General features: G+C 43.6%; 1 protein-coding gene across 1 annotated transcript; it reads right to left on the bottom strand.

The window, feature by feature from the left end:
* Positions 1–260: 260 nt before the first annotated feature.
* On the bottom strand, positions 261–1471 carry LOC115055824 (uncharacterized). The gene is made up of 5 exons (XM_029521849.1): positions 1373–1471; positions 1194–1263; positions 873–976; positions 498–773; positions 261–374 (listed from the first exon to the last, which is right to left on the bottom strand). The coding sequence occupies exons 1-5, from the start codon at positions 1469–1471 to the stop codon at positions 261–263; spliced, it is 663 nt and encodes a 220-aa protein (XP_029377709.1).
* Between the last annotated feature and the right edge of the window lie 12160 nt (positions 1472–13631).

The following is a 13631-nucleotide window of genomic DNA, read 5'->3' as shown; positions in this document are numbered from 1 at the left end:
TTTAAGTCTTAATGACAACAAAGAAAGAAAAATTTTTTGCACACACAGATATTGTACTTACACCATCCTTGCTCCACAACTCCAAGTTGCTCGTGGGGAAGTGCTCTGTAGCTGAAAAGAGGTACTTCACGCCTAAAAAGAGTGAAGAGAGCCAAAAAAAAAAAAAAAAAGAAGTCAAACATTTATTATGACTGTACTTGCTAAAATGGAATACATTTTTTTTTTTATGTAGTACATTTTGGCAATTAGCTGTATGAAAGTTACATTTTCTCCCACATACCCAAACGAGCAGCCACACGGCGATATGCCTGACGCAAGTGATCCTGGTAGTCAGGATCACAAGCCAGGCGGGGAGGGAAGTCGACAACAAAAACCTGTTGGAAACAAAACAAAACCTGATCATTAAATAAAAGGTTACTCTTTCACGAAAAATCATGCAAAGCCCATATTGTTAAGCCACCCTCTTAGGAAAATTTAAATGTGGAATAAAAGTTTACCTCATGCCAGCGGTTGCCAATGGACTTGAGGAGATTGGCAAAGTCGATGGCAGCCTCATCAACCGTCCTGCTAGCAGTAAGGTTGTTGCTGGGAGCCAGCACACAGACAGCCTCAGGAATACGAGGAACTACGGCGTGTAGAACCTCAGTACGGATCTGAGACGCGCAGGCTCCCGGGGTCGACATGATGCCAAAGGAGAGGTCGTGAGACTCTGGCATCGGAACAAAACCATCTACAATGGCACGTAGATGGGAGTCCCCGACAATCAGAACGAACTGCAAAAATAAATACCATTTAATTAGCATGAAAATCATGATAACATCGTGATATCTCATTCTCTCCCTCTCTTTTGTTTATTTTAACAACAATAATACCTTCTTGTCAGTTGACTCAGGCGGGATGACCAATTTGTGACTGCGCCCTGTGAAGGGTGAAATTGGCCACCGCAACACTTTGTGGCGCCATCCGGTGCCACGGCCTGTGTAGATAAAGATTGAACATGAGATGAATAATGAGGGATGTCATATCTGTAAAAGTCCTACAACAATCTCTCTATCATCAGTGAAAAAAGTGCAGGAAAGAAAAGCAGTGAAACTTTTACCAGGCGTGTATATTAAACACAAAAGCATTAAAGACTATTATAGAATAGACACGCGGCATAGAATACTAGAATATTACAACAGCTGTAAACTCACGTGCATGGAACTTGGCACGCGCTTCATCCTCTCCTCGCAACTGTCTGGCTGGCAGGGTGGCTCCAACCACCTGATGAGAAATGGATGAAATTTAAGATGAAATGAATGGTGTAAATGTGTCTCATTGGAGAGACTGACTTATTTAAATGATTGTGCATGTCATTTCGAATCATACATACGTTGTTGACGGAAGAGAGGGTGCAGAGGGGGTGGTCTGGCTCAGTGACCTTCTTCCAGCGTCGCTTCTGGGCCTCGGAACGTCTCCCCTTCCGCGGCATTCTGAAAAACAGTCAAAAAGAAGAGAAAAAAAAAAAAAAAAAAAAAAAAAGAAACAACACTTCCAAACAAAAGGGGCGTGAAGCCTACACTAAACCCTAACCTAGACAATTTATCTTTAATATATATCGATATTTAATATCTTAACTGAATCAGTATTATATATTATATTGTATGCAAAGAAATGGTGAACAAATCAACAATTCTGAAAATGTAGTGCTGGTGAGGTGAGTTGAGGTGAAGTCAGGCGAGTCGAGGTGAAGCTCAGGATGCTGCAAAAGCCGCTCAAAACTTTGATCAATCAACAAGAAGCTGCAATGGGGGAAAAAAAAAAGTATATTACTTAGACAGCTGTGAATAACATTAGCAGCACTATTTTACATCTTAACATGTCATGTCTGTCTATGGGTGGCTGCAGCAGGGTGGTAGTCAATCATCCGTCTATGTATTCCTCATTACAAGGAGTGCTAGAAAAATTTAGTAACAATAGCACATTATATTTTTTATACTTTTGTCATATACGTAAACGTTAACCAATCCCGTGAAAGGCTTTCGAATTTTTTTTCGGTGGTAAAGTTAACATTAGTGGCTATGGATGCGGCTAAAATTATAGCTAACAATGTTAGCTTTATTATACATGTTAACATGTCGGAATAGCAGTTTTTGCACAGTCAGCAAACACGTTACTACTGTTTAACATTTACATTTTCGATTCAAACACAATACGATGTCACAAAGTTCACATTTGAGCAGCTAATGGAAAGCTAGCGGAGCTAATCGGAGAGTACGTGTTCTTACCTCAAGTGAAGGATCAAAGGGAACGGTTCAAAGCCACAGTCAAGTTTTAAGGAAAATCAAGTGGACAATCCAGAGTCCTGATTGGTCGTTGCTAGGCTGCAGTTGACAAGAAATGTCCAATAAGCTCCACGCTCCACAAACGACGCATATGTACATATGTTATTGTTGACTGATGAAGGGCACCTTTTTGTGTTGATTTTTTATATTGATTTTATCAGGCTACTGAGTGAGCAGACCGGAGAGCACCCGTAACTCTAAGCGTTTTCCTCAATATCAATTTTCATGACATCGTTAAGTTTAGACAACACATAAACATGAAGTGTCCTGCAGGCACAGCAATATGATCAGTTAACGTTATGGCCAACGAGCCGCTGTGAGGGCTTTGGGACGGGGCGCAAACAGCTGCAGAGCTGCAGAAGGATGGGCAGTTTCACGTTTTACAGTGTCAGCAGATGAAGTCGGCAAATTAATGGACAAAAACAGGACTTGCCAAAGCGGGTAACGTCAACGCCGATCGAACAGCTGACGTGTCGGTTCAGCGTGAGTCCTCGGGATAACAACGGATCGTGTGTAGGCTAAAGTAGCCGCCTGCTAACGTCACAAACCTCAATCGGTATCTCAGAATCGGGGAAGAATTGATTAAGAATGAGGGGCCATGACGTTATCAGGCTGCTGGACGTACTGGTATGTTTACTATTGAGCTACACTAAACGATATGTTTGGGAATGAATGATTATAAAACCAATTAAATTGCTCACAGTAATTGAGTCGCAGTACGATCGCTCAGCATGATGGGTATTGTAGTCTAATGTCGGCTCTGCTGACATCTAAAGGATTAACGGTCATATATAACCCAGTGTGAGGCTGCATTCAGCCATTATTGCCCTTATCTGTACAACAGCCTACCAGAGAACCTCGGGCCGCGCAGACTGCTGCTGTTTTTAAAAAGATCAAGAAGATCAAGACTCACCTTTTTAATTTGGCTTTTAAATGATTTCCTACACTCTTTTATTAAAGAAGGTGCAGCTGATCATGAAGAGCAAAGGTTGACTCCAACCACAGGAGGGAGGGGTAGACCCTCAAAGCACATACACACATATACAGCCAGTGACCTCATTGTAAAATCTGAAAAGGGCTGACATTTAGAGACATTAGAAACATTAACTGTGATATTGTTGTAAGCTTAGTAGTTGTTATAAAGCCTGTTGTCATCAACAGAGTTCAAAGTGTTGTGACATTTTTAAACTTTGAATGGAGTTTCTGTGACAAATTATGACGAAGCAGTGAGGCTCCAAAGTGGGGTGGGTTTGATCCACAGACCTGATCTGTATATCTGTCTCTTTGTATGTCTGTGTAAATGTGTGAGTGCATATGTCTATCTGACTGTATGTATGTCTGTGTATATGTGTGAGTGCGTCTGGATATTTGTCTCTGTGTGTGTCTGTGTACATGTGCGAGTGCGTCTGGATATCTGTCTCTGTGTGCGTCTGTATATCTGTCTGTGTCTGCATCTCTATATCTCTGTGTCTGTCTCTGAGAAGAAATCATACAAAGTGATGGCCATAGCCAACAGACAGAGTGAGATGAGACCAGCATGACAATTGATCTGTGATTGTGGAGGAAGCGTAGGAGCTATCATAAAGCCTGTCGTCACAAATAGAGGTCAAAGTCTCATGACCATTTTAAACTTTGAACGGACTTTCTGTGACAAAGCATGACGAAGCATTGAGGCTCCAAAGCGAGGTGGGTTTGATCCACAGCAACAGCTTCACATAGACCTGAGCTGGGAGAGCTGCGGTCATCACGGTGATTTGAGAATTCGCTCAGGTCAGAGCTCAGACTCTCCCATGGCTTTTGACAATGCGCGTGTCTGTATATCTGTCTCTGTGTATGTCTGTGTAAATGTGTGAGTGCGGGTCTATATCTGCCTCTATTTCTGTCTGTGTATATGTGTGATTGCGTCTGTATATCTGTCTCTGTTTGCGTCTGTGTATATGTGTGAGTGCGTCTGGATATTTGTCTCTGTGTGTGTCTGTGTACATGTGTGAGTGCGTCTGGATATCTGTCTCTGTGTGCGTCTGGATATCTATCTGTGTCTGCATCTCTATATCTCTGTGTGTCTTTGAGAAGAAATCATTCAAAGTGATGGCCATAGGCCACAGACAGAGTGAGATTAGACCAGCATGACAATTGATCTGTGATTGTGTAGGAAGCGTAGGAGCTATCATAAAGCCTTTCGTCACAAATAGAGGTCAAAGTCTTGTGACCTTTTTAAACTTTGAACGGAGTTTCTGTGACAAAGCATGACGAAGCAGTGAGTCTCCAAAGTGAGGTGGGTTTGATCCACAGACCTGAGCTGAGAGAGATGCGGTCGTCACGGTGATTTGAGAATTCGTTCGGGTCAGAGCTCAGACTCTCCCGAAAACGCTCCGAAAAGTGGCTTTTGACCACGTCCCGAACTACTTCGAATTGCGAGCAAACCGTAGCTCCGGTCCGAAAAACGAAAACACCGTGAAAGACAGAAGAGTCTGGAGATTCCGAAAGTCTTTATTTGATTTGAAAAGTCCTTAAAATGAGCGTGTAGGGACAGTGCGAAGTCAGAGTGAAATTGTTTTTAGTGAAACCTTGATTTGCATTGCAGTCAATTGGGCCAAAAACAGGTGTTTCAGACGCTCTGAGCCCTCCAGTTTAAATTTGGTGAGGAGTAGAGCTCTCAAACTTAGATTTTATGAATCCCAAGACCTGTGTCTACGTTTTGCCAAAAAATAATTTGTCTCCTTTTCACGGTTTGGCCGTGAGCTCGAGTTAAACATGAAAATGTCGGTTACTTTTTCACAGTGCTCTCACTCTACTTAACGAGCGGTTACACTCTAACTTTGAGGAAAAAGTGATTCGGACTGCTCCTTTGAGAGCTCGTAGTTTGAAAAGTGGAGTATTTAGGAGAAAAAGGTTTGATTTTGTGGAAAGAGCACAAGATTTCCTCCGTTTTAAAGTTTGAATGATATTTTTAGGTGCACGTATGACTGAGCTATGTGGATGAGAAAATAGGTGACTTTTTGAGGCGATTTTTCGTCGATTCCAATTCATTCTCTATGGAACATTTTTGCTGGTTTTTTGGGAATAACTTTGGGAAAAATCGGAATATCGACTACCCAGAACTTAGCACGCTATTCCCGATCGAGACGCACGTTTTGATATATATATTGTTGGGCTCCGTCACGCAGTACGACCCGCATTAACGGACGAAAAAGTGACGGAATAATAAGAAGAAGAATAATAAGTATGGACAAGATTAAGTAGTGCCTCGTGCTATGCACAGAGGCCACTACGAAGTAGTGTCCTCTGTGCTTATAGCCCGTGGCACTAAACTAGAAAATTCCAGGGAAATTTTGAAGTGCCACGGGACCCGGGGCCCGTCGTCCGTCGCCCGTCGTCATTCGTTCCTTACCCGTCGCCCGTCGTCATTCGTTCCTTACCCGTCGCCCCCCGCCTGGACGAGCAATCCACGTACCGTCATGCTGTTGAAAGCCATCCTGGTGAAATTTCCATTCGGAGAACCTATTGAGCTTGATTCAGTGACTGTGTCTGTATATCTGTCTCTGTGTGTGTCTGTGTATACGTGTGAGTGCGTCCGTATTTGTGTCAGTGTGTATGTCTGTGCATATGTGTGATTGCGTGTCTATATCTGTCTCTGTGTGCGTCTGTATATCTGTCTGTGTCTATATCTCTATATCTCTGTGTCTGTCTTTGAGAAGACATCATTCAAAGTGATGGCCATAGGCCACAGACAGAGTGAGATGAGACCAGCGTGACAATTGATCTGTGAATGTGTGGTAAGCGTAGGAGCTATCATCAAGCCTGTCGTCACAAACAGAGGTCAAAGTCTCGTGACCTTTTTAAACTTTGAACGGACTTTCTGTGACAAAGCATGACGAAGCATTGAGGCTCCAAAGTGAGGTGGGTTTGAGCCACAGCAACAGCTTCACATAGACCTGAGCTGAGAGAGCTGCGGTCCTCACGGTGATTTGAGAATTCGCTCAGGTCAGAGCTCAGACTCTCCCGTGGCTTTTGACAATGAGTGTGTCTGTATATCTGTCTCTTTGTATGTCTGTGTATATGTGTGAGTGCGTGTCTATATCTGCATCTATTTGTGTCTCTGTATATGTGCAAGTGCGTCTGGCAATCTGTCTCTGTGTATGTCTGTGTAAATGTGTGAGTACGTCTGTATAGTTGTCCCTGATCATGTCTGTGTATATGTCTGAGTGCGTGTCTATATCTGCCTATATTTCTGTCTGTGTATATGTGTGATTGCGTCTGTGTATATAAGTGAGTGCGTCTGGATATCTGTCTCTGTGTGCGTCTGTATATCTGTCTGTGTGTACATCTCTATATCTCTGTGTGTGTCTTTGAGAAGAAATCATTCAAAGTGATGGCCATAGGCCACAGAGTGAGATGAGACCAGCGTGACAATTGATCTGTGATTGCGTAGTAAGCGTAGGAGCTATCATAAAGCCTGTCGTCACAAACAGAGTTTAAGGTCTTCTGACCCGTTTAAACTTTGAACGGCGTTTCTGTGACAAAGTATGACGAAGCAGTGAGGCTCCAAAATGGGGTGGGTTTGATCCACAGACCTGATCTGTATATCTGTCTCTGTGGATGTCTGTGTGAAGTGTGAGTGCATCTGTATATCTGTCTCTTTGTATGTCTGTGTAAATGTGTGAGTGCGTCTGGATATCTGTCTCTGTGTATGTCTGTGTACATGTGTGAGTGCGTCTGGGTATCTATCTGTGTCTACATCTCTATATGTCTGTGTGTGTCTTTGAGAAGAAATCATTCAAAGTGATGGCCATAGGCCACAGACAGAGTGAGATGAGACCAGCGTGACAATTGATCTATGATTGTGTAGGAAGCGTAGGAGCTATCATAAAGCCTTTCGTCACAAACAGAGGTCAAAGTCTCGTGACCTTTTTAAACTTTGAACGGCGTTTCTGTGACAAAGTATGACGAAGCAGTGAGGCTCCAAAGTGGGGTGGGTTTGATCCACAGACCTGAGCTGAGAGAGCTGCGGTCGTCACGGTGATTTGAGAATTCGTTCGGGTCAGAGCTCAGACTCTCCCGAAAACGCTCCGAAAAGTGGATTTTGACCACGTCCCGAACTACTTCGAATTGCGAGCAAACCGTAGCTCCGGTCCGAAAAACGAAAACACCGTGAGAGACAGAAGAGTCTGGGGATTCTGACAGCCTTATTTGAAAGGAAAACTCCTTAAATTGAGCGTGTAGGGACAGTGCAAAGACAGAGTGAAATTGTTTTTCGGAAAACCTTGATTTGCATTGCAGTCAATTGGGCCAAAACCAGGTGTTGCTGACGCTCTGAGCCCTCCAGTTTAAATTTGGTGAGGAGTAGAGCTCTCAAACTTAGATTTTATGAATCCCAAGACCTGTGTCTACGTTTTCACAAAAAATCTTTTGTCTCCCTTTCACGGTTTGGCCGTGAGCTCGAGTTAAACATGAAAATGTCGGTTACTTTTTCACAGTGCTCTCACTCTACTTAACGAGCGGTTACACTCTAACTTTGAGGAAAAAGTGATTCGGACTGCTCCTTTGAGAGCTCGTAGTTTGAAAAGTGGACTGTTTAGGAGAAAAAGGTTTGATTTTGTGGAAAGAGCACACGATTTCCTCCGTTTAAAGTTTGAATGATATTTTTAGGTGCACGTATGACTGAGCTATGCGGATGAGAAAATAGGTGAATTTTTGAGGCGATTTTTCGTCGTCTCCCATGCATTCTCTATGGAAAATTTCGGCTGGTTTTTCGGGAATAACTTTGGGAAAAATCGGAATATCGACTACCCAGAACTTAGCACACTTGTCCCAATCGAGCCGCACGTTTTGATATATATATTGTTGGGCTACGTCAAGCGGTACGACCCGCATTAGACGCCGAAAATGTGACGGAATAATAATAATATTAAGAAGAAGAATAATAATAAGTATGGACAATATTAAGTAGTGCCTCGTGCTATGCACAGAGGCCACTTACTTCTACTGTGTAGAAGTAGTGGCCTCTGTGCTTATAGCCCGTGGCACTAAACTAGAAAATTCCAGGGAAATTTGAAGTGCCACGGGACCCGGGGCCCGTCGTCCGTCGCCCGTCGTTTGTTGCCCGTCGCCCGTCGCCCATCGCCCCTCGCCCCTCGACTGGACGAGCAACCCGCGTACCATCATGCTGTTGAAAGCCTTCCTGCTGAAATTTCCGTTCGGAGAACCGATTGAGCTCGATTCAGTGAGTGCGTGTCTATATCTGCCTCTATTTCCGTCTGTGTATATGTGTGAGTGCATCTGTCTATCTGACTGTGTGTGTCTGTGTATATGTGGGAGTACGTCTGTATATCTGTCTCTGTGTGCGTCTGTATATCTGTCTGTATCTGGCATCTCTATATCTCTGTGTGTGTCTTTGAGAAGAAATTGAAAGTGATGGCCATAGGCCACAGACAGAGTGAGATGAGACCAGCATGACAATTGATCTGTGATTGCGTAGGAAGCGTAGGAGCTATCATAAAGCCTTTCGTCACAAACAGAGGTCAAAGTCTCGTGACCTTTTTAAACTTTGAACGGAGTTTCTGTGACAAAGCATGACGAAGCAGTGAGGCTCCAAAGTGGGGTGGGTTTGATCCACAGACCTGATCTGTATATCTGTCTCTGTGGATTCTGTGTAAAGTGTGAGTGCGTCTGGATATCTGTCTCTGTGTATGTCTGTGTAATGTGTGAGTACGTCGTGTATAGTTGTCCTGATCATGTCTGTGTATATGTGTGAGTGCGTGTCCATATCTGTCTCTGTGTATGTCTGTGTAAATGTGTGAGTGCATCTTTCTATCTGACTGTTTGTAGGTCTGTGTATATGTCTGAGTGCGTGTCTATATCTGCCTCTATTTCTGCCTGTGTATATGTGTGATTGCGTCTGTGTATATAAGTGAGTGCGTCTGGATATCTGTCTCTGTGTGCGTCTGTATATCTGTCTGTGTGTGCATCTCCATATCTCTGTGTGTGTCTTTGAGAAGAAATCATTCAAAGTGATGGCCATAGGCCACAGACAGCGTGAGATGAGACCAGTGTGACAATTGATCTGTGATTGCGTAGTAAGCGTAGGAGCTATCATAAAGCCTGTCGTCACAAACAGAGTTTAAGGTCTTCTGACCCGTTTAAACTTTGAACGGCGTTTCTGTGACAAAGTATGACGAAGCAGTGAGGCTCCAAAATGGGGTGGGTTTGATCCACAGACCTGATCTGTATATCTGTCTCTGTGGATGTCTGTGTAAAGTGTGAGTGCATCTGTATATCTGTCTCTTTGTATGTCTGTGTAAATGTGTGAGTGCGTCTGTATATCTGTCTCTGTGTATGTCTGTGTACATGTGTGAGTGCGTCTGGGTATCTATCTGTGTCTACATCTCTATATCTCTGTGTGTGTCTTTGAGAGGACATCATTCAAAGTGATGGCCATAGGCCACAGACAGAGTGAGATGAGACCAGCGTGACAATTGATCTATGATTGCGTAGGAAGCGTAGGAGCTATCGTAAAGCCTTTCGTCACAAACAGAGGTCAAAGTCTCGTGACCTTTTTAAACTTTGAACGGAGTTTCTGTGACAAAGCATGACGAAGCAGTGAGGCTCCAAAGTGAAGTGGGTTTGATCCACAGACCTGAGCTGAGAGAGCTGCGGTCGTCACGGTGATTTGAGAATTCGTTCGGGTCAGAGCTCAGACTCTCCCGAAAACGCTCCGAAAAGTGGCTTTTGACCACGTCCCGAACTACTTCGAATTGCGAGCAAACCGTAGCTCCGGTCCGAAAAACGAAAACACCGTGAAAGACAGAAGAGTCTGGGGATTCTGACAGTCTTATTTGAAAGGAAAACTCCTTAAAATGAGCGTGTAGGGACAGTGCAAAGACAGAGTGAAATTGTTTTTTCGGAAACCATGATTTGCATTGCAGTCAATTGGGCCAAAACCAGGTGTTTCTGACGCTCTGAGCCCTCCAGTTTAAATTTGGTGAGGAGTAGAGCTCTCAAACTTAGATTTTATGAATCCCAAGACCTGTGTCTACGTTTTGCCAAAAAATTATTTGTCTCCTTTTCACGGTTTGGCCGTGAGCTCGAGTTAAACATGAAAATGTCGGTTACTTTTTCACAGTGCTCTCACTCTACTTAACGAGCGGTTACACTCTAACTTTGAGGAAAAAGTGAATTCGGACTGCTCCTTTGAGAGCTCGTAGTTTGAAAAGTGGACTGTTTAGGAGAAAAAGGTTTGATTTTGTGGAAAGAGCACAAGATTTCCTCCATTTTAAAGTTTGAATGATATTTTTAGGTGCACGTATGACTGAGCTATGTAGATGAGAAAATAGGTGAATTTTGAGGCGATTTTTCGACGGCTCCCATGCATTCTCTATGGAAAATTTCGGCTGGTTTTTTGGGAATAACTTTGGGAAAAATGGGAATATCGACTACCCAGAAGTTAGCACACCATTCCCGATCGAGCCGCACGTTTTGATATATATATTGTTGGGCTTCGTCCAGCGGTACTGACCCGCATTAGATGCCGAAAATCAGTGACGGAATAATAATAATATTAAGAATAATAAGTATGGGCGAAGAATAAGTAGTGCCTCGTGCTATGCACAGAGGCCACTACTTCTACTGTGTAGAAGTAGTGTCCTCTGTGCTTATAGCCCGTGGCACTAAACTAGAAAATTCCAGGGAAATTTTGAAGTGCCACGGGGCCTGTTGCCCGTCTGAGTACCAAAGTCACCCCGATCACATTTTGCTTTGGAAAACTGATTGGGTTCTGTGATCTGGATGCATGAATACGCACAGAATGAGAGTGAAGACATGAGTCTGCTGAACGTACTAGTATGTTCAGTTGGGCATTCCCAGCCCATATATTTGGGACAGACGTGTAACAATCAGTGTTTTCAGCACCTCAGTAAGGAAGGTCAATCAATCAATGAATTTGCACAATTTTATTTATGTTTGTTGTCATGCTCCTCTCATGTTAATGAGCAGCTCCACTCTGGATTTGACAACTCCTTTGAGCCCTCATAGTTTCACGTTGTACGTCTCTGTCTCAATTTCACAACAGGCTCATATATACGACTATCGTGTTTTAAGTGTGTGGACAGCATTTACAAAACATTTTGGTAAACATTCAGTTTTACCTACAAGATGTATGCCTCATTAACATAACAGTGCATCAGGCCATGCCAGAAAAACTGAAGTTATTACTTTTTCTGCTACAACATCTAACTGCAATGTGTAAATAATGCATTGATCATATGAAACACCATGTTGATACCAGTTCATTTTGCACATAATTTTTATTAAACATGAAATTTTTGAAAAAGCAAAGTGGAGACTTCAGATTCAAAACTTTTCACACATCCCGTAGTAATACTTTTCATCCTGCTCAGACAAAAAGAAAATGGAAGAATATTGTAAATAATGACAATTCAAATGGTATCAGAGCATACAACATCATTGTGCAAAAATTAAACTCCTCATATCATCAGAAAAAATGGGAATTTCACAAACTTACTCTTCACAAATCTTAAATATTGAATAGAATATAATTGAACACAATCGAACAAATAAATCCAAAAAGACAAAATAAATTTTCTATCAAACATTGTCATCACTTACCTCTGTGTCTGCATTGTCTTCGATGTCAGGTGGGATCTAGGTAAATGCAACATTACAGGTGTGTATGTGTGTGAGGTGGGGCGGGATAAGGGGGTGGAATGTGTAGTGGGGGTTGGGAGGGTGCTATTTACCCATAGCTGGGACAGTGGTTGACGAGCACCAGGGCACGTCCACACGGTGGTGGGCCTGTATGCTGCGTCTCTGGGGCCCACTGCTGCTCCGAGATCCCCTGCAGTTCAGCCTGGGACCGTGAGGTACCCAGTTTCCGTGTGTGGCCGCGAGGAGGCACTGCAGGAGTCTTGGTAGTGGAGAGGCTATATACTGGCAGGTGGAAACTAACATAGTCAGCTCCTCTTTTCACCCTCCATTAGAAAGGCTAGCCAGCGGCAGTAGATGTAAGCAAAGAATAGCACACAGAGCACCAGTAGCACCAGCAATACCAGCACCAGCAGTAGCAACATGCACTAACTCTAAGCACTACACTACAGCACTTAACGCTTCACACGTACCCTGTGTTAGCACACAATGCGGTGTGTACAAACACACACACACAGACAAAGACACACACGCGCACACGCAGAGAAAAACACATCCATGCACACGACATAGACACACATAAAGAGAAACACAGAGAGAGAACACAGTACAAACCACACTACAAATGGAGCAGGCTCTGATGGAGACCATACCACAACACAGGGAAAAAGGGTTGCAAAAGAAGGAGAACATGCTCCAAGATTGGCCACGTTGCCGAAGAAATGAAAACGGCGAACGAGAATACCTAGCGCTAATCTGGCCCGGTCCTATCTGCTGAAAAGCGTTGAAAGCGATGAAACAGCTACGCCCTATACTTACCAAGAACCATTTTCTACCTAACAGTTGCCAAATGCAACTAAAACGAATGAAGAAACCTGATGGAATAGCCATCCAGACACGATTCCACGACTGTGGAAAGAAGAACAAAAGAGGCAGCATTGTAAACAATGCTGAAATCAAGAGTCTCCCGCTGAAGTGAGAACACAGTATACCGCACTGTGATAGCTATAATAAGTTTGCAGCACACCTGATTGAATGCAAGATTCCGGTCGCGAGATATAAATGTGATCAATCAGTGTCTGCTTTTCTGTTGTCGCAGCGGAGACAAGCTGGCTATAGCCTCTGGACTCAAACAAATCCCGGATGGCTTTTTTTTCCTTTGGAGAACAGGTCTTCATTGAAGTCTCCGCAGACCACAACAGGCTGGCAATCCATCATCTCCAAGGAGTTCAAGAGGCTTTGAATGTTGGGAAGAAATGTTTCAAGAGAGAGATTTGGTGGTCTGTACACAGTGGCTATCACCGCTCTGACAGGGGCCTCAACTTTAACAACAGCAAACTCAAGATCCGGCACATGTTGAAAGTATCGCCGGGGCTCCGCTTGAAGATTGCTCTTGTAGTAAATGGCAACTCCACCGCCCTCTTTTGTAGCCATGTCTACTCTGTTTGCGTATGAAATGTGTCTGTTGCGCGCAAACAGGTCGTATCCGTCCAAGTGAAACTTTGGCGGAACGAAGGATCCAGTCAAGTGAGTTTCTGTGATACATAAGACATCGGCAAGCCTGAACTCGTGATGACATTTCACATCGTCAAAGTGCGACGGAAGTCCTTCCGCGTTGTGATGGACGATTGCCAACGTGGAGCCAGT

This window comes from Echeneis naucrates, chromosome 15 (genome assembly GCF_900963305.1).
Source record: "Echeneis naucrates chromosome 15, fEcheNa1.1, whole genome shotgun sequence".
Classification (NCBI taxonomy): domain Eukaryota; kingdom Metazoa; phylum Chordata; class Actinopteri; order Carangiformes; family Echeneidae; genus Echeneis; species Echeneis naucrates.
This window is presented reverse-complemented; position numbering and strand designations above follow the sequence as displayed.